The sequence below is a fragment of the Carcharodon carcharias genome, chromosome 3 (assembly GCF_017639515.1).
Source record: "Carcharodon carcharias isolate sCarCar2 chromosome 3, sCarCar2.pri, whole genome shotgun sequence".
NCBI lineage: Eukaryota > Metazoa > Chordata > Chondrichthyes > Lamniformes > Lamnidae > Carcharodon > Carcharodon carcharias.
Window position 1 is genome coordinate 50133715 of NC_054469.1, and position 24300 is coordinate 50158014.

Consider the following 24300-nt stretch of genomic DNA (forward strand, 5'->3'; position numbering starts at 1 on the left):
TTCTAAAACCTGATTAGCAAAGACAATTTCCACTTATCTAGTGCCCCATGTAGTAAAACACCCCAAGGTGCTTCACATGAGCATGAGAGAAAATTTGACACCTAGCCGCATAAGGAGATGTTAGGGCAGATGCCCAAAAGCTTGGTCGTAGGTTTTAAAGGAGTATCTTAAATGAAAGAATGTTAGAAAGATGAAGAGGTTTATGGAGTGAATTCCAGATGTTAGGGCTTAGATAGCTGTGATAAAGTATGTTCTAGAATTGAAACATAAAATGTATTCGGCACAGCATACTTCATACAAATCTACCAATGAGCAAAGAAATTTGAACTGCTCAATGTGCTCAAGTTTGTGCTTCTTACATTCCAATGATTTCGGATATGGATTTAAAAAAAACTTTCCTTCTGCAAACACTTGGATCAAGATGCACAAAGCATCATGTGAAATTAGATGCTGGCTAACTAGTTCTGTCCTCTCCTCCTGGCATTTTCTCCCCTCTCCTCCTGGCATTCCCTCTCCTCTCCTGAATGGCACAGTTCTATGCACAATGGCTCACCCTCTTGTGCAAGTAAAGAGGCTCAGCAGCCAGTAAGGCTGTTTAACTGAGTAGGGTTTCGCAACTGAACCAGTTCTTCTCATTACCAACCAGTTGCAATCTTCCCCATGCATCCCCCCACCACCTCTCGGGGCCACTGATCCGATAGTAATCCTGAACTTAATTACAAACAATTATCTCAACATAGATCAGAAATTGCATTGGCTACTTTTTGGCTTAATGCCATTCTGGGTCATGCCTACTTTTACTAGGCCATTGTGGAAAAACTTAGTTTTGGTTAATATTAAACTTAATCATTGTTATATGTTTTATACAAGAACACAAGAAATAGGAGCAGGAGTAGACCATCGAGCCTGCTCCACCAATCAATACAGTCATGGCTGATCTGAGGGCTTCAACTCCATTTTCCTGCCTGCTCCCCCTATCCCTTAATTCCCTAAGACCCCAAAAAGCTGTCTATCCCAGCCTTGAATGTATTCAACAATGGAGCATCCACAATCCCCTGGGGTAGAGAATTCCAAAGATTCGCAACCCTTTGAGTGAAGTAGTTTCTCCTCATCTCAGTACTAAATGGTTGGCCCCTTATCCTGAGACTGTGCCCATGTTTTAGATTCCCCAAACACTGGAAACAATCTCTCAGTGTCTACTCTATCCGGCCTCTTCAGAATTTTGTAGGATTCAATATAAGCCCAATTTACTTAGCCTCTCATTATAGGATAACCCCCACAGGAATTAATTTAGTGTGCTTTCGCTGTACTGCCTTCAATGCAAGTATATTCCTTCTTAATTATGAAGGCCAATTTTGCAGACACTATTCCAGATGTGGTCTCACCAAAGCCCTGCACAATTGCAGCAAGACTACTTTATTCTTGTCTACCAATCCTCTTGCAATCAAGGCTGACATGCCATTTGCCTTCCTAATTGTTTGCTGCACCTGCATGCTACCTTTCTGCATTCCTTGCACAAACACATCCCAGGTCTCTTTGGACATCAACACTCAAGGTTCACACAAGTTTAGTGCAGAATACTATGGAATATTAATTCATTAAGCAAGAAACAAATTCTGATAATGGTAACTTAATTTGTAAATTCATGATAGCAATAACATTATTAGGATCACAAATATATTCACTATGTAGTTTTCTAAAGGATGATAGAACACTGGCTAACACCAATGATTCTCAGTCTCACAGGAAGAAGAGTTCTCATTAATACTATCAGGAGACGACTGGCCGATTGTAGTTAGACAACTCCACTCGTGGTGAGACAGGTGAATGGGGTTGGGAAAGAGAAGAGAAAAATAGTAACAATACGCCCAAGAAACCTTGATGTTCGGCTCAAAAGTAGAATTGACAAAGATTAGGAAGGAGGGCATCTCTGCAGTGATTTAAGCAGAGTGAATCTTCAGGTGAATCAGAAAAGAATGAGTTTTTTGGGTGGGGGGGGGGGGGGCGGGGGAACAAAAGAAAAATTGCATGTTCTTCATGTTGAGATCTTGAATTTCCAACCTATTCACCTAAATCCTTCCATGCAAGAGATCAGCCAAAATCACAGTGAATGGCAAAGCAGGGGCTGTGTGGTCCACTCCTGCCTCTATTTCTTATGTTCTTATGTTAAATTTAGGGTATACAAATCACAACATTTATATTGATGCACTGCCTGCATACACACATTTAAGTTACAGAGTTGAATTATTAAATATATTTTTAGTTCATACAACTCAGTTAAAGAAATTTTGACAGGAGCTTTCTAAAGTTGCTTAAATCATAATTAGATACTAATGAATAAATATAAAAATATTAAGTTAGTTTAAAAGGTACAAGATTAACTTTGAAAAGAGCACAAAATAACGCTTTTAGAACCAGATGATCACTAGTATTTTAACTGGCACAGCCATCCACTTAGCTGGGCATGCAAATTGCAAAGTACCTGATTGGTTTTGAATTGGAGTTTACTAGAGTGGGGCTAGAAGTTCTTGCCATGACTGTGTTGACAGTCACCGTATGAGAGACAGGGGTGGGTTCACTAGAAACAGGGAAAAAAAGGTCAAAGCATGTAGGAGAGAAAAGAATTAAGTGAAGAAGCAAATTTATAAGGATATAAGCAGAAAGACAAAATAGAAATAGAAAACAATTACTCATCTCAGTTGTAACACACCTCATGCTGAGCTAGACTCTCCAAATTACCATGATTATCATCTTCACATACTACGATAAGTCCCTCAAATGAATACCACTGGGACGGAAAAGGAAAAAAGCTAGAGCGTTGCTTGGATACTTTTCCATTCAAGAACAATATATACATAATCTGCCTTTCACAGCACACAGCAGCAAATATCTAACAGACACTTAAATTCTGGAATAACCCTTTTGGGAAGGTGCACTTAGAACACAGCTGATCAAAAAATGCATTAAACCAAGTGTGATCCTCACTCGACATGGACTACATACTGACTGTACAAACTCCAACACCAGCTACGCTTTCAATACAATTCAAGGAGTCTCCAGGCATATCCTTGAGCTAATCCTCAAAGGTCAGCTATCTTTGTCTGCCTCTTTAAGATGCTAAGTCAGGAGTATTACATTGAATACAAAACAGGCCCCCAAATGGAAGGAGTTGTAAGTCAGAAGCCCCAGTTTAATATTTTATCTCAATACATAATTGTAATAAATCACTGAAATTATTGGTGTAATGACTGCTTAATGTTCAGTTATCTTGTAGAACAATAGGGAATGGGTACTCCTGATGCTGAAATTCATGATTATAGTGTGATTACTAGTTGTGAGGAGCAAAGATTTTATCTAGACCGTAGATGGGTTGGTGAGGAGAACATGGATTTTAATGGACTGAGATCTTTGAAAAGTGCCGGTCTAGGATTCTCTGAAAATGTCTCCAATGGCAGTGGGTCTTAGCCTTTTAGGAACATTAGTCATTAAATCTGCTTTATGTTTCACATTAGGATGCACCAAGGATGAAGGGTTACAGCTTGAAGAGAAATTTTAAGAAGTTAGGGCTTCTTCACAAGAGCTGAGAAGGAACCAATAGAGAACTTCAAGATTAATGTAAACTGTGATAGGCTTTTGCCACTGGTCAGTGAGTTGGTCACAGAAGAACATAAATTTAAGAATCTCAGAATTGTTACAGTACAGGAGGTAGTCATTTGGCTCACTGTATCTGTATGGGCTCTCCGAATGAGCAACTCACTTAGTGCCATTCTCCCACCTTCTTCCTGTAACCTTGCACATTCTTCCCTTTCAGATAAGAGTTATTTCCCTTTTGAATGCTTTCAATGAACCTTCTTCCACTACACTCTCAGGCTGAAAATTCCAGACCTTAACCACTCTCCGAGTGAAGAAGTCTTTCCTCACGTCCCTTTTGCTTCTTTTATCAATTACTTTAAATCTGTGCCTTCTCGCTCTTAATCCTTTCACGAGCGGGAACAGTTTCTCCCTATCTACTCTGTCCAGGCCCCTCATGATTTAGAATACCTCTATCAAATATCCTCTCAGTCTTCTTTTCCCCAAAGAAAACAGTCCTAACTTTTCCAATCTATCTTCATAATTGAAGTTCCTCATCTGTGGAACCATTTCTGCACAATCTCCCATGCCTTCACGTCCTTCCTAAAGTGCACCACCCATACTGGACATGATACTCCAACTGAGCAGAAAGCACCAAACTAGTGTCTTGTACAAGTTTAATGTAACCTCCTTGCTCTTGTATTCTATGCACCTATTAACAATGATGATGGTAAAAGAATCACAGGAGAAATTAGGAGGAAAACCTAGTTAGAAAATGCAGTTAAAATGTGGAATTCTCCGTCACAATTAAAGTTAATAAATTTAAAAAAAAGACCAATAATACAGGCTAAAGAGAAAGTTAGAGAGTGACACTAGACCAGGTGTTCTTACGGGGAAAAGCACTGCTGCAGAATTGGTAAGCCAAATGGCCTGTCTCAGTGCTGTAACATTCTATGGTTCCTTGGTAATCCCACTTCTTGTCTATCTAGGAGCACCCTGTCACATTAGGGCACTGATGTACAGAGTTATCCAGAGCTGCTGTAAAGAAACCAAGCCCCACAGTGACATCTCCAATTTCCACCAGTGACTCCTCCAATTTCTTTCAGTGAGCCCAGTTATCAGGTTAATTAGCAATGACTTGGAGTAGTGTGAACCTTCTTGGCTCAGGTATGAGACTACCTGGTCTGCTAGAGAATTGACTTAAGTTTTGAGTTTATCTAGATAGGAGTGTTATTTTAGAGCCACTTCAATCCAAAAGAGATCTTATTGCTTTCATTCTTCCACTGCATCACAAAGAAACATTGCTACTATTTATCAGACAACTGACAATCAAGGGTTTGTGCCCTTGCTTGTTGGATAGCAAGTAAAAGGAGCTTCACAAAAGTAGCATTATAAATAGCACAACTCAGAAGCAGCATATGACAGAGCAAGTAGTCCCGCAACCAATGGGATCAAATCAAAGCTCTGCAGTCTTGCTATGTCCAGTCGTGAACGATATTGGACAATCAAACAACAAACAGGAGGAGGAGGAGGCGTCACCAAAATCCCCATCGTCAATGATGGGGCAGCCCAGCATGTCAGTGCAAAGGAGAAAGGTGAAACATTTGCAACAATCTTCAGCTAGAAGTGCCAAGTGGATGATTCACTGCAGCCTCCTCCTTTGGTTCCCAGCACCACAGATGCCAACCTTCAGCCAATTTAGCTTATTCTGCGTGATATCAAGAAATGGTTGAAGACACCAGATACTGAAAACACTATGGACCTTGATAACATCTTGACAATAGCACTGAAGATGAGTTCCAGAACTAGTTGTGCCCCTAGCCAAGCTATTCCCATACAACTACAACATTGGAATGTACCTGACCATGTGGAAAGCTGCCTAGGTATGTCCCATCCACAAAAATCAGGAAAAGTCCAATTCAGCCAATTAACCACTCCATCAGCGTCCTCTCGATTATCAATGTGGTTGAAGAGGTGGTTGACAGTGCTATCAACTGGCACTCATGCAGCAGACTGAGCATCACTGAGCAAGTTATTGTGTTTCATTAAGATCATTTGGCTCTTGACCTCATGACAGCCTTGGTCCAAACATGGACAGAAGAGCTGAATTCCAGAGATGAAGGAAAGTGACTGCCCTTTACATCAAGGCAGCAATTGACCGAGTGTGGTAGAAAGGAGCCCTGGCAAAACTGAAGTCAATGAGTCTCAGGGGGAAAATTTTCCACTAGTTGGAGTCACACTTAGCACAAAAGATGATGGCTGTGGCTTATTGAAAGCCAATCACCCCTCTTTCAGGACATCACTGCATGAGTTCCTCAGGGTAGTGTCCTAGGCTCAGCCAGCTTTAGCTACTCCATCCTTGATCTTCTCTCCATTATAAGGTCACAGGTGGGGATGTCTGTTGTTGATTGAAAAATCTTCAGTGATAAAAAACAACAAGGGGAAGAAGTTAACTGTAGAGGTAGTTATTGGCTTCCTAACAGTAACAACACTGTATGATGGGATACACAGGAAGAAATAATGGGGGCTTCTGAGAAAGGCACTGCAATTATCATGGATGATTTAAATCTGCGTAAAGCTTGGAAAAATCAGATTCTGCAAAGGTAGCCTGGAAAAGGAATTTATAGTGTATTTTCAGGACAATTTCTTAGGGCAGCATGTTCTAGAGCCATGCAGAGGTCAGGTTATTCTGGACCTGGTAATGTGCAATGAGGCAATATTAATTAATGACAGCATAGCAAAGGAGCCTCTAGGTAACAGTGATCAGAACATGATTGAATTTTGCATTCAGTTTGAGGAGGAGGAGAGAGGGTCTAAGGCTAGTGTTTTAAACTGAAATTAAGGCAATTACAAGGCTATAAAGATGGAGCTGGCTAAGGTAAACTAGCAAAATGGGTTAAGGGGTAGGTCAGTGGAAATGCAGTGGCAGGTATTTAAAAGGAGATATTTCATAATGTATTTCAACAAAGTATATTCCAGTGAGAAAGAAAAACTCCAGGAGACAAATGCACCATCCGCAGCTAACCAAGTTAAAGATAGTTTCAAATTGAAAGAAAAAGCATACACTTCTGTGAAGATTAGTGGTAGGTCAGAAAATTGAACAGAATTTAAAAACCAGCAAAGAATGACTAAAAAATTAATGAGGGAAAAATTAGAGTACAAGAGAAAGTTAGGTTGAAACATAAAAACAGAAAGTAGGACTTTTTACAAGTATTCAAAAAGGAAAAGAGTAATGCAACTAAAGTGAGTGTGAGCCCTAGAGATCAATTAAGTCTGGAGAATTAATAATGGGAAATAAAGAAATGGCATAAACATTGAATAGATCTCAGAAATAGTTGTAAATCAAGAGTTGAAAGAAAGGGAGTAACTTAAAACAATTACAATCTCCAGGGAAAGTGTACTGTGTAAACTATTTGAACTAATGGCTGACAAGTCACCAGGACCTGATGGAAATACATCCTAGGGGGCTAAAGGAAGTGGCTACGGAGATAATAGATGCATTGGTTTTAAGATTCCCAAAATTTCCTTGATTCTGGAAAGGTCCCATCAGATTGGAAAATAGGAAATGTAACTCCTCTATTCAAGAAAGGAAGGAGACAGAAAGTAGTAACTACAGCCCAGTTTTTTTTAAATATTCATTCACTGGCTGGGCCAGCATTTATTGTCCATCCCTAACATCTGTCATTGGGAAAATGCTAGATCTATTATTAAGGAGGTTATAGCAGGGCACTTAATGCAATCAGGCAGAGTCAAAATGGTTTTGTGAAAGGGAAATCACATTTGTCTAATTTATTAGAATTCTTTGAGAAAGTAACAGGTAATGTGGAGAAAGGAACCATGTAGATGTGGTGCACTTAAATTTCTAAAAGGTGCTTGTTAAGGTGCCACATCAAAGGTTACCATGTAAAATAGGAGCTCATGGTATAGGGGTAACATATTATCATGGATAGAGAATTGGTTGGCTGACAGGAAGCAAAGAATAGGAATATTCATGACTCCTCAGATACTGAAGCAGTCCATGTCCAAATGCAGCAAGACCTGTAAAATATCCAGGCTTGGGCTGAAAAGTGGTAAGTAACAGACGTGACACACAAGTGCCAAGCAATGACCATCTCCAACAAGAAATAGTCTAACCAGTGCCTCTTGACATTCAATGGCATTACCATCGCTGAATCCCTCAGTATCAACATCCTGAGGGTTACCATTGACCAGAAACTGAATTGGAGTGGCCATATAAATTCTGTGGCTACAAGAGCAGGTCAGAAGCTAGGAATCCTGCAGCAAATAATTCATCTCCTGACTTTCCAAAGACTGTCCACCATCTACAGTGCACAAGTCAGGTGTGTTATGGAATACTCTCCACTTGTCTGGATGAGTGCAGCTCCAACAACATTCAAGAAACTCATCACCATCCAGGACAAAGCAGCACACTTGATTGGCACCTCATCCACAAGCATTCACTCTCCCCACGGTCGATGCACAGTGGCAAGATGTTCTAAAGGAACTCACAAAGGCGCAGAAAGCACCTTCCAAACCCATAACCACCACTAACTAGAAAGACAAGGGCAGGAGACACATGGGGACACCACCACCTGGAAGATCCCCACCCCCCCCACCACCACCACCACCACCACCACCCCCCCGGCCACAAAGCCACTCACCATGCTGACTTAGAAATATTTTGCTGTTTCTGTTTCTTCACTGTCGCTGGTTCAAAATCCAGGAACTCCCTCCCTAACAGCATTGTGGGTGTACATACACCACATGGACTGCAGCAGCTTAAGACGACAGATCACCACCATGTTCTCCAGGGCAATTAGGGTTGGGCAATAAATGCTGGCCTAGCCAGCGATGCTCACATCCCATGAATGAATTTTAAAAATTGATTAGGAAGGCAAATAGAATGCTGTTATTTATTGCAAGGGGAATGGGGTATTAAAATAGGGAAGTTTTGCTACAATTGTATAGGACATTGGAGACACCACATCTGGAGTACAGTGTACAGTTCTTGTCTCCTTGAGAAAAAATGTAATAAGCTTTCAAAGAAGCCTTGGTGAGTTGCCGCTGCGCGCCTTATATATGGTACACACTGCTGGCACTGTGGCGGAGGAAAGATGGGATGGGGGGTGGGGGGGGGCGCAGCAGCAGGGGTGGGAGGAGGTGTGGTTACCTAATGAGGACAGGTTCGACCTACGTCCATTGGAGTTTAGAAAATTGAGAGGTGATCTTAGTGAAACATTTGAAATCCTGAGGGGACTTGACAATACGGATGCTGAGAGGGTGTTTTCCCTTGTGGGACAGACTAGAACTTGGGAACACAGTCCAAAGATAAAGGGTCTCCCACTTAGACAGAGATGAGGAGATTTTTTTTTCCCTCAGGGGGTCATTGGTCTGTGTAGTTCTCTTCCCCAGAGAGCGAGGAATCAAATGGTATAGGGGGAAGACAGGAAAGTAGAATTGACGCCACAATCAGATCAGGCATGATCTTATCAAATGGCAAAACAAGCTTGAGGGGCGGAATGGCCTACTCCTGCTCCCAATTAGTGTGTTCCTATGTAAGTCAGGAGTGTGATGGAATTTTCCCCATGAGTCTGGATGAGCTTAGCTCTAATAACACTCAAGAAGCTTGACACCATCCACGACAAAGTAGCTCATTTGATCAGCAACAACTCCACTAACCTAAACATTCACTTCCTCCAGCCAACAGTGTGTACTATATACAAGGTGTACAGCAGCAACTCACCAAGGCTCCTTTGAAAGCTCCTAAACCCACAATCTCTAACACCTAGATAGACAAGTACAGCAGACACATGGAACACCAACACCTGTAAGTTCCCTTCCAAGCCACGCACCACCCTGACTTGGAACTATATTGCTGTTCCTTCACTGTCACTGGATCGAAATCTTGGAAGTCCCTTCCTGACAGCACTATGTATGTACCTATATAACAGGGACTGCAGGGGTTTAGGACAGGCACTCACCACCACCTTTTTAAGGGGAATTAGGGATGGACAACCACAGCTGGCCTTGGCCTTGCCAGTGACTCCCACATCCCGTGAAAGAATAAAAATAATACACCTTATAATGCATGCATGCATTATCACTGTGCTTCCATGGAATGAGCAGACAAACTAGTTAGAGATGCAGAGCTGCAGTATCACATGCTTGTACGTTTCTAACCTCACCACCATAGGTATCAAATCCTGAACAAATGAATGTGCAGGTTCAGTGGCCAGGTGGTAACTGTCATCCCCAGTCTCTACGTTTCGGAATCAAGCAAATGGAGGACATCTGCCTTTAGGGTGGTGGAAATAACCTCTACAGGTCAGTGGGATTCTGCACATCAAGGTATCTTAAGTTCAATGCTATGTACTGAAAAGGGTAAGAATTGTGATGGAAATTATACTCCAGTCTCCTGTAAAGCTAAAGTGTTCTAAGATGACTCATCCTGAGGGAATAGTTTGGAGAATAGACATGGACATGTGGTGAGTAAGGAATTTAATTTAATTTTTTGTTTGGTCAAAGAATGACTATCTATTGTCACTTCTTTAGACATTCTCTATTTTATGATTTGCACATTGAATTACTAAAGTCAACTATCCTATTATTTGATCTTGAGGGCAGTTGAAGGTAAACACACAAATTGCAATTTACCAATTTTGTTTTAAAAAAGGACATTTTAACTTGTTTCTATTTCAGACTTTGTTGTTTTATTTCTCTTCTCACAGTTTATATATTAAAAAAAGGGAAATTAATCTGGTCCTCAAAAGCTTTGATTATTTCACTACTTCTGTAGAAAAATAAATGAAAATAAACTTTAAAAACTGCAGTCTATTCTATCCCCTTCTCATATTGTTTATATAATTGGTACCAAAGTAAGCAAAGTAACAACAGGGCTCTGGAGTCATAAAGTCTGGAAATAATTTGTATGTGTAATATCAGAATTTCTTCAGGTCCATTTGCACTCTTCAGGTGTCAATCAAAGGAACTTAACTATTTGCATCCACACTATTTGAACATGCTATAAACACAAAACTACTGCAATATTGCTTTCAATTAAATAACTGGCAAATAACGGAATAAAAAAGGAACTTACCTGAAATGGGCCTAGCTTCATTCTCAAAATGAAGCTATATATCGTACATCAGATGTTTAGCATAAAACCAATTTTGAATGAAAACATCTTTATATTTGTATCTTTAAGAATCTGCATTAGACTCCTCTTCCCATCTGTTCCCACAACTATTTGGGACATCCTTGAATAATGTAACTCAAAAAGTGCCACATCTATCAAGTTATAATTTAAAGTTAAAAAGGATGATGCCTCCTTTCTTCCCATTTTCAATTTTATTCCTTTGCACCAAAAAATCTTTTCCTAGCCAAACATGCAGACAGGGAAATTTTTCTCACTGCTTTGCCTACCATACCTTTGTCAGCAACTATACCTCCTAACATTATACACAGCCTACTTTCCCTTGCCTCTTTCTGGAGGTGGTGGGGACATGGGATGGGAAGAGAAGCAACCAGCCCCTGCTTAAATTTTATCTGAGAAACCCCAGTCATGGTACTCCTGCCCTACTGCATGGCACAGGACCTAGGAGCACCAATGCACAGCAACATTTTATTTAACTATCTTAAATCTTTACAGTGACTTATATCTTCAACCTATTCTCAGAAAGGCCAGTACTAACACACAAGATGTGCCAGCTTTCATGTTCCTCAGTTTACCAGTTGTACATTGTTTGTTTCGATATTTGCCAGCCACAGAAATCTCCTGCTTCACATTTACACATCAACCAAACGACCATCTCAATTCTGATTAATGATAAAACACTAAATAACTACTATAAACGGTCATGGGTAACAATGTGCAATGCAATCACAACTAGAAAATTCTAGAATATTTGATATTACTGCTCCATTTCATTAATTACAACTGTCTGTGGAAAAGCAGATAATTGCACAAGGAGGAACTGAATGGTTAACTTCATCCCTTATTTTCAAGTTTCCTCCATACACCACAAACCTAACTTGAAACACTGGTTATATTCGGTGAAAACAAAACCATGTTTCCAAACCCCATATCTTTGGAGGAAGGCAGGTACAGTCTGCAATGTGGAGTAAATATACAGACAATGTTGTAAGCTCCTGCGCTTTATCAATATTTAAGATAATAACTTCTGTAATTAGTCAATAAAATGCCTTTTCTCTTGGCTGTATCCTTAGCTATTGCCATGCCAGACAACAGGTGTATGAAATATGTTCTACTGTATCTGGACATACATGAGCTGCTCCAAATACAGGCTGGATCCCAAGCTTTAACTGTTCGCTAAAGCAGGGGGAAAAAGAACCTTTCAAACGGAGATAAAATAAATTAAACATTTGCATCTTTTAAAATTTACCTGGATGCAATAACTACTTCTTCAATTGTGATAGGCTGGGTGCGGGAACGATCTTGCATACGGCGCAATCTTCGTTCCACTGCTGAATTTCTAGACCGAGGTTTGGCAGCCAGAGATGCATCCAATGCCTTTGTTGCTTTTTCCATCTCCTAACACCAAAAATTATAAAATGAAATTGCACAGCAATAGATTTTACAATTTATCAAAGGGCTAGTATTTTTTAAGAGAAAGCTAAGAGACCATGCTAAAACTTAGGTTAAAAACAAGCGAGTAAGGCAGTTGAAAGGAGGTAAGAAATACAAAAAACATCTCTGCATTACATCACAAATCAGACATAAAACCAGATGTTCCCGGAGTCTCAGATGAGATCAGAGGCATTTCTTCACAGTACTATATATTACCAATAAAAACAAATTACATACACGGAAAAGTGACCTCTTTGCAGACACACTCATTTTTGCTCGTTCATCCAACTTTTCTTCATCGACTGCAAATGAAAAGTGCAGCTAGTTATGGTTGGAATTAGATTAAGAAATATGAATCTTAAAGTTGCTCAGTGCAGTTGAGGAAAGGAGAGGAAATAACCCCAATCTATTTCCACAGACATGCAATTACGACTACCACCAAATGCACACAGAAAAATGGAAATTATGGCCTGGATTTTAGTCCAGAAACAAATTCAACACAGAGGGACTACTATGGTATTGGGAAACCAAGAAGAATGGGTTTCCTAAACCATCCAGCAGTATTTAATTGCAGATTCCTCTTCCAGCATGGACACAATGGGCCCAATGGCCTCCTTCTGTGTTGTAACTCATTCCATGATAATTCTTTCTGTTGAGTTTCAGGCAGCCTGACTGACAGGCTAGAGGCCTTTCGGACAGGAAGCCTGATTCACAAGGTTGGGGAGTGTGGAAGATGGACAAGAGGGCAGGCAGTTGGAGGGTGTCGGAGAACAGGAGGAAAGGGGGAGGTGGAATATTGGGTAGCTCATTGGGCAGGGAGCAAATGCTCCTGTTTCTCCTGGCCTACAAGCAGTGATGTAAAGGCACTTAGTTTATGGATGCAGCCTTTCAGCGTGTAATCTCTGATACAGCCCCAGCCCACCCGATTTTTGGAGTTAAGATTCAGCCCCGTGTTTTTTAACATTATAGTCAGATCAATGAAAGAAAATCTTTGAAACTGATCAAAATAAAAAGTTGTGGTTTAAAACTTTGGTTTGACAAGCAACAGCTCACATTTTTATTTGCTGAACTACATAGCAAGGATTAGCAACAATTTCTAACTGTACCCTGTCATTTCTACTCCTCCTTTACCATAATGATCTTGTGTTACTACAAACCAAGAAAACAAAATTCTAGTCACTGCAGTGAAATGCTCTACTTTCAACTAGTTTGGGGAATTTGGCAATAAAATGTTTTAAATGCTCATAGGCAAAGCAGCTTGAATGAATGAAATTGAAGCCTGGATTCTCCTCTGTTTAGTATTTTGAATTGCAATTTGAAAATGTAGGCTCAGATATACTAAACAATGTATAAATATCCCGACACAATAATTTATAAACCAGCAGTTGGAGATATACAATGTACTGCATAAATGCAATATACAGTATAAGCATCTATATTTTCCACATTCCCATTTATCAACACAATTTAGAATGTTTTTAATCTTGCTAATCTCACGATGCAAGTACAGGTACATATCACAAGTAAAAATAAGAACCAATACTTGCCTTCAGTAGTTTCCATTTCTGCAATTGGCCCTGGCCTACAAAATAAAGATTAACAAGTTATTTTGATGAAAATTGTGGGTCTGAATTCTGCTTTAATCACCCGCAAATATGTTAATACAGAACAGCATGCCAGAAAATTCCAAAATACAAATGGATAATTTATGTTTGAATTGTCTTACCATATTGAATGAAAGTTAGGATTGACCTCCACTACTTAATTTGATATTTTAGATATTTAGAATTTACTGTTCTGGTGTGGTCTGAAGAATTAATTAAAGCTCCATTGATAAATTCATAATGTTGGCATCACCAATAATTTAAATTTATTGCCGTTGCTGAATCTCTGATGACATTTAGTCCAAATGTAATTTCAGCAAAAATATTTGATTGCTGCAATACCTACACACTACTGACCAAAAAAAAAGTTCAGGACTTTGCACTCAATTAAAGCAAATAGGTATTTAATAATTGGTTGAATACTATGCTATTTTCAATTCTGCAATCTTTCCACATTCAAAATGCACAAAAACAATATAGAAAAGTAAAGGAAAAGTAAAATGAAAATGTCCTCTTACAGGATAGCGATCAAGTAGCACGCAGTTCGTACACTCAACAGCGCTGACCAATACTGTTAATCCTTATATTTCTCATCAATTACCGAATTGGAAGGTATATATTAGAAATCACAGAGGTCACAATTGCATGCTTCCTTATCGTTATCTCCACAAACAAAATAAGCCGCATGGGAATCTACTGGAATTTTGACTGGGCTTTTTAAAATTACATGAACAGAAATTATCGGGCATTGCAAAAACATTCATTATAATTTATACACATATACCAGCCTACCTAGCTGTCTCTTGTCGCTCTGCTGTAGTTATAGGCTGCGTTCTAAACCTCTCAGAGGTCTTCCTATTCTCACCAAAGGAAATGTAACGTCTTGGCCTACGATGGGCCTTCTCCATTTCAGCAGAGGTGGCCAAGTCAAGGCCTGATGTCACTAAGTCAACATTAGCTTCACTTTAAGCATGGGAAAGAAAATGCATAGGAGAAAGACAGGGCGAAAGGGAGCAAGCGAGGGAGAGGAAAGAGAGAAACAAAATGGAAAATTATAAAAGAACCCCAGAAAAATAGTCCCTCAATAGATTACATCACACCACATGCTTATACCATGCATGGTAGTTAGCAAATTTAGCAACTACACAGCATCATACCTTGCACAGGCCAGCAACAAGCAGATTGCAATATTAAGGTTTCACGTGACTACTTTTCACACAGTAACGGCTGCAAGCTAAAGCTCAAATGTGTCTTGCAAGTTCAATTTCTAAGTTATCAGTGCAAATGCACAATAGTTGAGCAAAAAAAGTCAGCATTCAAAAGTACCACCTACAGGTCCTGATTTCTGCTGGCTTTGGCTGTCTCCAGGAAGGCTCTTCGAAGTTTGGCAACAGACACCCTTGTGTCCACTGTACCAGTATCGCCACTAAGTACATCCGTAGTGGTGCCCTGAAGTTCTTCACTGTTTGGGATGTCTATCTTCGGTGCCTCCAAGCTATCTAGCATAGAATATTTTAGTTTATATTTTTCAGGAGGTGTTTCTTTGATTTGGTCTTTTCCTCTTTCAGCATCTGCATGAGAATGTACCCCAAGTTTTTTCTGAATATATACGTCTCTCTCACTCCTTTGATTAGTATCCTTAGGTTTATACCAGTCAATTACAGATGGCCCCAGAAAATGTTGCTTTTCACCTTCCTCACGCACAACTCTCACGTCACAAATAGTTTCTTCAAGACTCTTCTCTTGCTTGCGAACTTGAGAAGGCAGAACTGCTTTACGGCTTTTCAACAAATTTCTAGTACTGCCAGGCTCATTCAGTTTTGATTCAGGACTGTAAACACATCTTCTTCCAAATTCTGTCTCATTTGTCTCTTCACCTCTTGTTGAAAGGTTGGTACAGCCTGGTACATGATTATCAACTACGCTGCTTTTGTACCCTTTTGTCATTGTGTTGGCATTGTCTACAGGATCAGTAGGCTGAACAAAGGCTGGCTGGTGAACAGCACTGGGCTTACTAACTGTGTTAACAGTTGGAGATTCTGATAGGAGGGAGATATAATGAGCTGGTATTTGCTGCAGTCTTCTATGAGTGATGTCTTTGCCTATTTCAGGGCTGCTCCGAGTTCCTTCATCTTTCAACATTCTTTCTCTAACTTTTACTCTTGAGAGAGAAGGAGGAAACCACTCATTTATCATAAAAAGAACAGTCACTTTTATTTATCTGATGTCACCCCATATAGTAGGGGGGCTCCAGTATACCTTAACAATAACCAGTGAAAAGATAAACTGAACAGTTTCTTTTAGTCAACAAAAGGGAGAAAGTAAATGTTAGGTTTTAAATTAGTTGATGTAACAAGGGGATACAGGAGACAAACGCAACAAAGATAGCACCCAAGACACAGATTCCCCACAACTGTGTATACTTCACTTACTTGCTGAACAGGTAATGGCTACCTTTATGTGGAAAAGTTTGTACACCAACGTACTTTCAACAACATTCAGAAAAAGAGGATGCAGCAGAAGTTATAAAATTTCTCTCACTATTGACTCTCACTCCTATTTGTTGAAACAAATCCTTTACTGCCAGCAGCTAACATCCTTAACTGCAAGGATTTAGGCTTTTTAAGCTCCTAACAAACAGCTTTCCTTATTCTTCCAAACAGTATTTGGGCCAGACCAACCACATATTTCAGCAGAATTTTGGTGGGTACCGGGTGGGGTGGACAATAGACAATATTGATGAACAAAAGAATCTTTGAATTTTTTGGGGGGATGGGGGTTCTGTATATAATTGTATATAGATTCCAAAAATTACAACCAACAGAAAACAAACTTCTAAAACAGTAGAATCAGAATTTACAAGGTTGACATGCAACTCTTCTGCATCCGAAGCAGACGCTCCCATGTAACATCACAAAAATTTTTCTTTAAGCATTAGATTCATAACGCTTTGGCTCCGTTTCCATAATTAGCCATTTATAACAGCTCCACAAACTGTTATCACTTGACTCTCATATCCTATCATTACTATCTATCAGTGATTTATCCCCAGTCTTTTGCTACTCCAACCAACTGACCTTGAATTTTCTCTCATTCCTTTCCTCTGAAGAAATACCTCCTTGTGCTTTGGAAGGTCAAGATATACAATTCATCCCACATCCCATCATTCTAAGGGTCAGTCAAGTTCAGGCACAATGGGCACAAGAGGTGAACTTGCTATTAATGTTGGTGGAATACAAACCTGCCGTTTCACATTCACTTTACTGAAGTCATGATATATATCATATATAGCTATCAGGGATAAGCTTTCAGTGACTAAATATTTTTTTTTGCAAAGATGTTAATATTATCCATGAAAATTTAGATTATTTGAAGGAAAAACATTTTAAATTATATCTCAAGCTATGGGCAAAATCACTTCAAATTAACACTAGAAAGCAAATTTAACATTCTAAATGATTTTGATGATGCTTCTCTGGCACATATTTCTCATTGTTGAAAAACTTCCAAACATTTTAGGATTTAGTTGTGCAGCTTTAGACAATTGAAGTTCAAAATTACTTCAGTTGAAATTTCATTCCATTGCCTCCTGCCTTTATTTCACATATACCCCACCTGCTTCCTGAACATCATCAAAGCCAATAGCACAAGCGCAGTTTACCTTCAACTGTGACAAGGCATTCACACACTGGCTCTGCATACAGGTCAGATGATCCATTTATGGAGGATTGTGGGTGGAGCCAAAAATCCATATTCCATGGCACAACAGTTGCATATTAAACCATTCAACCTTAGCCCAAAAGATGCACAATATACTCTTCTAAATGGAAAGGCTTTAACAAGGGAGGACTTGCTCTCTTGAAAGGATACATGATTCTTTGAGATTCCCACTGAAACAGGAAGGGGGTGCTCATAATAAAGCACTAGGGAACCAATCAAACAGGCACTTGGAAAATCTTCCAATTTCCCAAAGGGAAAATCCATCCCTGGGTTTTAAAAGTAGGCAGGCTACTTCACTGCCCTTCTGAAATATTTTGTAAATCCACCTATTAGATTCCTGGAATTCATGGTAAGTTTGATTTTGGTAAGATTAAATCTTCAAGTATCAACCAACTTGAGCAATTTAAACACTTTTTAAAAATATTTAGGATTAATGATTAAAAAGGGAGTGATGATCACATCCCTGTCCTTCAAAAACAGCTACAGCAAATGCACAGGGGAGTCTTAGGAGAGCCAATTCTCCTTGAAGAGGTCAGACTGTTCAATCATTTGGTGATTTGAAAAAAAACTTTAGCTCTGTCCAATTTGAAATTCAAAAGAAATCAATGACTTGTGGAGGCTAAAAACCATCCAGTGTCAAGACTCAGTGCACCAACCTAAAGTTCTGCAACATGTAAGAATATTGAGTTTAAAGGTTAAATGGACATCTCGCTCGGCCAAGTGAACCATCCTGCAATGTGAATAATTCAAAATGATAATGTTTAAACCCACAGACTGCTGATTCAAGTCAGAAATTAATCACACTGTGGGGTCAGTACCAGATTAGGATATGTTAATAAGGGAGATTAGTTAGGATAATAAGAAAGCAGGATGAAGCAGACAGGTTTGCAATTTACCACGCATCCCATGTCAGGTGCTAGTATCAGATTGGCCAGGACAATGGAGGAGCAGAAACTGGCATATTAACTACCAGTGAGATCACATTTACCATCTGAAATGGATTTAATTTTATTTCATGTTCCTTTGAAATGCCAGGCAGGAAACTAGTTTAAATTGACCATGTACTCATTGACAATAAAACAGCCACTATAAGTGATTTTGGTGTCAGTCTAGAACTACTTAAATTTTCCTTTGCAAAATAAGGAATTACAAATATTTGGTTTTCATGGCTTAAAGACAAAAACCTCATGGTGCTGCAATGTGCATAATAACTGCATAACAGTAAACATAAAACCTGTTGTACATTGCTCAATATTTTTAGTAGGGTTAGGGTGAAGTGAGAAAAGAAAGAACTCTGAACAGTAAAAGCTTGTCATTTCTTGTCCTCTATTACCTTAGCATGCAATTTACAAACATTTTGCCTTCAGTCTTCTCTGATACACTCACTATAGCCAGAATTTAAGCAAACAACCCATACTTTTGTAGCTAAAGGTTATTAACCTCATAATATGAGCTAATGATATTCAAAAGATTCTAGAATGATATTTAGCTTCAATATATTGCTTAAAAACATGGACCATCATTAGCAGCAATTGCTGAAGCAAATGGAAAGCTCTTTACTTTCCCATTTTTGCATAGTTTAAGGATTAGCATCTTAGATTGCTGATTCACTGCCTCTACATTTATAGCATATCCTGTTTTCATGTTAGGGCACCAGCAATCTTTGTTTTCTTTTTATCCCTATGGTACATCTTAATAGCAATGGCACCAAGCTGCTAAAATAGGCAATCGTGCCCTTTGCCATTCAGAGGCCAGGCAAGTTAGAGTTGAGTGCAAAGCACCAGCACTTGTCGTCCTTAATAGAACAATGAAACTCTGATATCAGGTTCTCATTAGAACAACTGACATATCCCCACACTGGAGAAGTTAGTTTATACAGGAGTTTAAATAGTAAGCAAGCAAGAATGGAACAACATTATTCAATTTCAGGTCAGGATCTTGTTATATTGACAATATTGTGAGGCGGTGGCATAATGTTTTGTCACTGGACTAGTATTCCAGAGACCCAGGTTCAAATTCCACCATGGCAGATGGTGAAATTTGAATTCAATAAAAATCTGGAATTAAAAGTCAGATGATGACCACAAAACTATTGCCGATTGTTGTAAAAACTCATCTGGCTCACTAATGTTCTTTAGGGAAGGAAATCTGCTATCCTCACTTGGTCTGGCCTACATGTGACTCTAGACCCACAGCAATGTGGTTGACTCTTAAATACCTTCTGAACAAGGGCAATTAGGGACGGGCAATAAATGCTGACTAGCCAGCGACCCCCACATTCCATGAACAAATAAAGCAAGTTATTCAATATACCTCTCAGGCCTAATTTTAAAAATTATACCATCTTTGGAAAATATATTGGCAATTCTGCTAGGTTTTTGGAAGTCTTGTCTGATAAGTAGTGTGGTTTCTGGTGGATTTAACAGGTGTGAGGAGGACAGAACATGCATAGCACAGTGCTGCAAGATAAAAACAAAATGGAGACCGAGACCAAAACAAAATCTGACGGTAAATGTCTGAAACCAAAATCTCACCCCATCTGTTAGTTTTTACTGAAACTCCAAAAATGAATGGGAAATAGAGCACCAAAGGGAAAAAATGTGGAAAAATAAGCTTTGGCAAAAACAGAAGGACATGAATTGGCATAAAAAAAATTTGGATCTTTAAATTTAACCAGCAAACAAAAATGACAGCATTGAAAAAATAGCAAAACTTTTGAAGTCCAAAACAGAAGGGAATTGCAAGCTAAGGTAATAGAGGACAAGCGATGCCAAATGCATCAGAAAAATATAGAAATGCAGTCAAAAAATATTGCAGCCTAAGAGGAAAGGTGCGTTTGGAAAGAGAACTTCAATTTAGATCTTCTTCACCCTTGGGATTCCTTCCCTCTTGGGATACCTCAGGAATGGACATGATGACCAATGCGTTTATACTGCAACAAAAAGGAGGCTGGAAAAATCCAAAAATGTTCTGATTTCACTCTACTGAGGAACACATCCCATAAAATATTCATTAGCGAGGCCAGAAGTAGGGGCCATATACATAGGTTATTTACTGATAAATCTAATAGGGAATTCAACAATCTTCTTTAACCATAGACCAGTTAGAATGTGAAACTCCCTTCCACATGGACTGACTGAAGACAATAGCGTAAGTGCATTTAAGGCAAAGCTAAAAAAGCACAGGGAGAAAAGAGGGATTAAAGAAATGGCAGGATATGTTGATGGGTTAGATGAAGGAAGGTGTGGAGCATAAAGCACGGAGGCTTGTGTGGAGCATAAACACCAGTATAGATCTGCAGGGGCGAATAGCTGTGCTATAACTGCTTGTTGCAAAGTAAGGGGTTGCCACTGTACATAGAAATGTGCTTGAACCCATCAATGGCAAAGCAAACTTTCTATTCAGCCACTTGAAAAATAGTCAACTTTTCCTTTCATTTCAAACATTTTAGAACATGCTGGGGAGTACCATGTATGGCACTGCAAATGGAGAGAGAAAGAAATGTGAAATGAGGTCAGCAACATAATCTTGGTCTTAAAGGTGCAGATTTTTGCTGGATTTGACATGAGGCTCAGTCTGTATAAAGAATTAACACCAGGGGTAATGTCTGCTTATTAGGCATCGAGTTTAATCAAATTTCTGCTGAAATATTAATTGTAAATAATTGTGGATTATGTTGGTCCATTAACTCAGGTTACACAAATGGCACAAAGTGGACACAGTTTCTGATTTCCATTACTTCCTACATTGCTGTCACGCTACTTATATTAAAAAATATTGACCTATGATTTACTTTAAGTATTATTTCCCTTTTGTGAAGCAACTGTGAGGAAAGTGCAGCATCATGGATAACTGTTCTAAATATGTACTTTGCTAAGCTCTGCCAATTCCCATGTAAAAGTGTAATTTCCCATCAGAATTTTAAAAGGAAATTTACAGACATTGAGCAAATACCATTTTCCTGTAATAAACTGATGTTTTCAAAATGGGCACATTTCTTTCACCCTGATGTATGGTTGTACACACTGCAAATGTGTAAAATGAACAAAAATATTAATCAAGGTAGAAGTAATAGCACTAAGGAATTTAACACTATTATGAAAAACAGCATTTAACATTTTTCAGTTCTACTCTTATAACCTCTGGCTGTGATTTTCCCCACACTGGAGAAGTTAGATTTCCTACTGTTGGTAGAGTCTTCACTCATTGGAATGTGGTTTATGCTAGATAAACAGGCAGTCAGCCAGATCGGCAATTTATAGGATATTGCCTATCCTTTTAAATACAAGGCCTCATCAAGCCCTAATCTGTATTGAGGCTTTGTTTGACATTCTCTTCCATTCTCTCAACAAAGATGATACAAGAAGAAGTTGAGAAATCGAAATGAAAGCATTCTAAGCTTTATATCAGAGCAGTAGGGAATGGTAAGTCAAAAGGAATGAGGGAGAATTTATTCCTTCCCTGTTCAGCAACCAAAACATTGCTCATTCATTCTCCAAATATAAATGGGACAAAAATGCCTTAACAAAAACAGAGTTACCTGGAAAAACTCAGCAGGTCTGGCAGCATTGGCGGAGAAGAAAAGAGTTGACGTTTCGAGTCCTCATGACCCTTCGACAGAACTTGAGTTCGAGTCCAAGAAAGAGTTGAAATATAAGCTGGTTGTCGAAGGGTCATGAGGACTCGAAACGTCAACTCTTTTCTTCTCCGCCGATGCTGCCAGACCTGCTGAGTTTTTCCAGGTAATTCTGTTTTTGTTTTGGATTTCCAGCATCCGCAGTTTTTTTGTTTTTATATATATATTTTTACAAAAATGCCTTAGGTCGGTTTGAAGCACAGAAGCTCCTAAAAATTTCAAACAGTTGAATTGAGTTTTGCAATCGGATTTATGAAAAATCTGTGGTGTACTGGCTCGGGTGGTTCATAATCTCATTCTGTGACCCAAGTTGCTACAAGTGACACTGTGGTTAGTTTACCAGAGCCTTAAGTTGTCAATTGCTTGGAATACTATATATTCTTCATTTTCTACATGGAAGATGAATACCCTATAAAGTGACCCGTCCAAAAAATTTGTGGTCATTGAGTAAACCTGGGCCATGCAATTTCTTTAGATACAATACACTTAACTACAGGCAAAAATGTTAATGTCGTAATAAGCTTAATGCTATGTGCAATTAATAAACTGGGTGATAAAGTGATGAAGAAAGAACATTACAATTCAAGATGCTAATAGGGGTGCCCTGGAATCAAGCTGCAATTACAAAATCTCTCTCAGGGATCATTGACAAGATAGCTTTCTTGCGCAAACAGGTCTTCTAATGTGAAAAATCACAGAACCAGAGATGTTACAAACACAAAAACAGGCCATCTGACTCTTCTAACACGCACTTGTATTTTCTTCCACAAGCCACCAAGTTTAAGCCCACACTCACACACTTCTCTTATTAAATCTTTTACGAAGTAGTTAGGGATGTTTCTTCGCCAAAGATATGAGGCAGAGAACAGAGAATGCCACATTCTAATCACATTCAATTTGGAGACTCTTTTTCTAAATTCCCCTTAAGCCTTTGTGATCAGCTATTTGCACCCTCTCATTACTAAACTTTTGGTACAAGCTAGAAGCATTTAAGTTATATGTTACCCAATATATTAGTCCCTGGCCTCATGTCTAATTGGGAATTCAGAGGTGGCTAATGCCAAATTGCATTTCTGATTAAATTAAAAGTAATAGGTAATATTTTTGGGTACCGCGATTTCAATCCTCATATTTGTAAGTTGTTATGCATGTGCAATTTAAACTTTTTGTGTTTTTACTGGTAAACTAAGTGAAAAGCAGAGTATGTGAATGATTTTTGATAGTGATGGTAGATGTTTATTAAGTGAATATATAGATGCAAAGTACATTTACCTGTTGCTATGGGTGCCCACATGGGTCCAAGCTATACCTGCCTTTTTGTGAGATTATGTGTAACATTGCTTGTTCTGGTCCTACTCAGTACACATCACCCTTCCCCTAATCCTGCCACCACCACCCTCACCTCTTTCTCTGGTACACTGAAGACCGGGTCTGCGCTGAGCTGAAAAATTCCATTGTGTTTATTTTCAATTTCCACTCTTCTCTCACTATCACCTGGATCATCTTTGACTCTTTCTTTTCTCTTCTTGACATCTCTGTCTCTATTTCTGGGGATTGGCTATCAACTAATATTCACTATGAGCGCATGGAACCCACGGCAGGCTTGACTACATTTCTACACACCCCGCTTCGTGTAAAGACTCTATTCCATTCTCCCAGTTTCTCTGTTGCATCCATTTGGATGATGAAACTTTCCATATTAGTTCTTTCGTCATGATTTCCTATTTCTGTCCTTGGTGCGCTACAGTATTCCAATGAAGTTCAATACAAGCTCAAAGAACAGCATCGTGTCTTTAAACTCAGCATCTACAACCTTCTGGATTCAATATCAAGCTTAATAATTTTAGATGATAACCTCTGTCTACATCATGTCCTAAGTTTTCTTATTTCACTGATTTTATTTTTGTCTCATTTCTTTCTTAATCCTTTTGCTTTGGCCATCTAGCCATTCACATCACATTTAGACATCTTTTGTCTCTTTGCTCTACCCATTACCACTCCCTTTAGCTTTTGAACTATGAAACCTTTTGCCATTTAATTGCTCAAGCCCTCCACCCTATTACAGATCTTCCCCACCAGCCCCCTGCCTTCACTTGCTCAAAACCTATTCATATTTCAAACTTGCCTCATTTTTAATGAAGAGTTACAGACCTGAAACATTAATCCTGTTTCTCTCTCCACAG

At 39.1% G+C, this 24300-nt stretch overlaps 1 protein-coding gene across 10 annotated transcripts in view; it reads right to left on the bottom strand.

The window, feature by feature from the left end:
* Positions 1-24300, bottom strand: part of svila (supervillin a) — a 317393-nt gene that overhangs the window by 121494 nt on the left and 171599 nt on the right. For 5 of the 10 annotated variants that reach the window (XM_041183456.1, XM_041183461.1, XM_041183457.1 and 2 more), the window contains 6 exons: positions 15095-15922; positions 14554-14724; positions 13705-13739; positions 12395-12459; positions 11973-12121; positions 2483-2578 (listed from right to left, as the gene is read on the bottom strand). In XM_041183456.1, coding sequence (XP_041039390.1) covers positions 2483-2578; positions 11973-12121; positions 12395-12459; positions 13705-13739; positions 14554-14724; positions 15095-15922 — 1344 coding nt within the window. The remainder of the gene's footprint in view (positions 1-2482; positions 2579-11972; positions 12122-12394; positions 12460-13704; positions 13740-14553; positions 14725-15094; positions 15923-24300) is intronic. The other 5 variants (XM_041183460.1, XM_041183466.1, XM_041183464.1 and 2 more) reach the window with 3 other exon arrangements.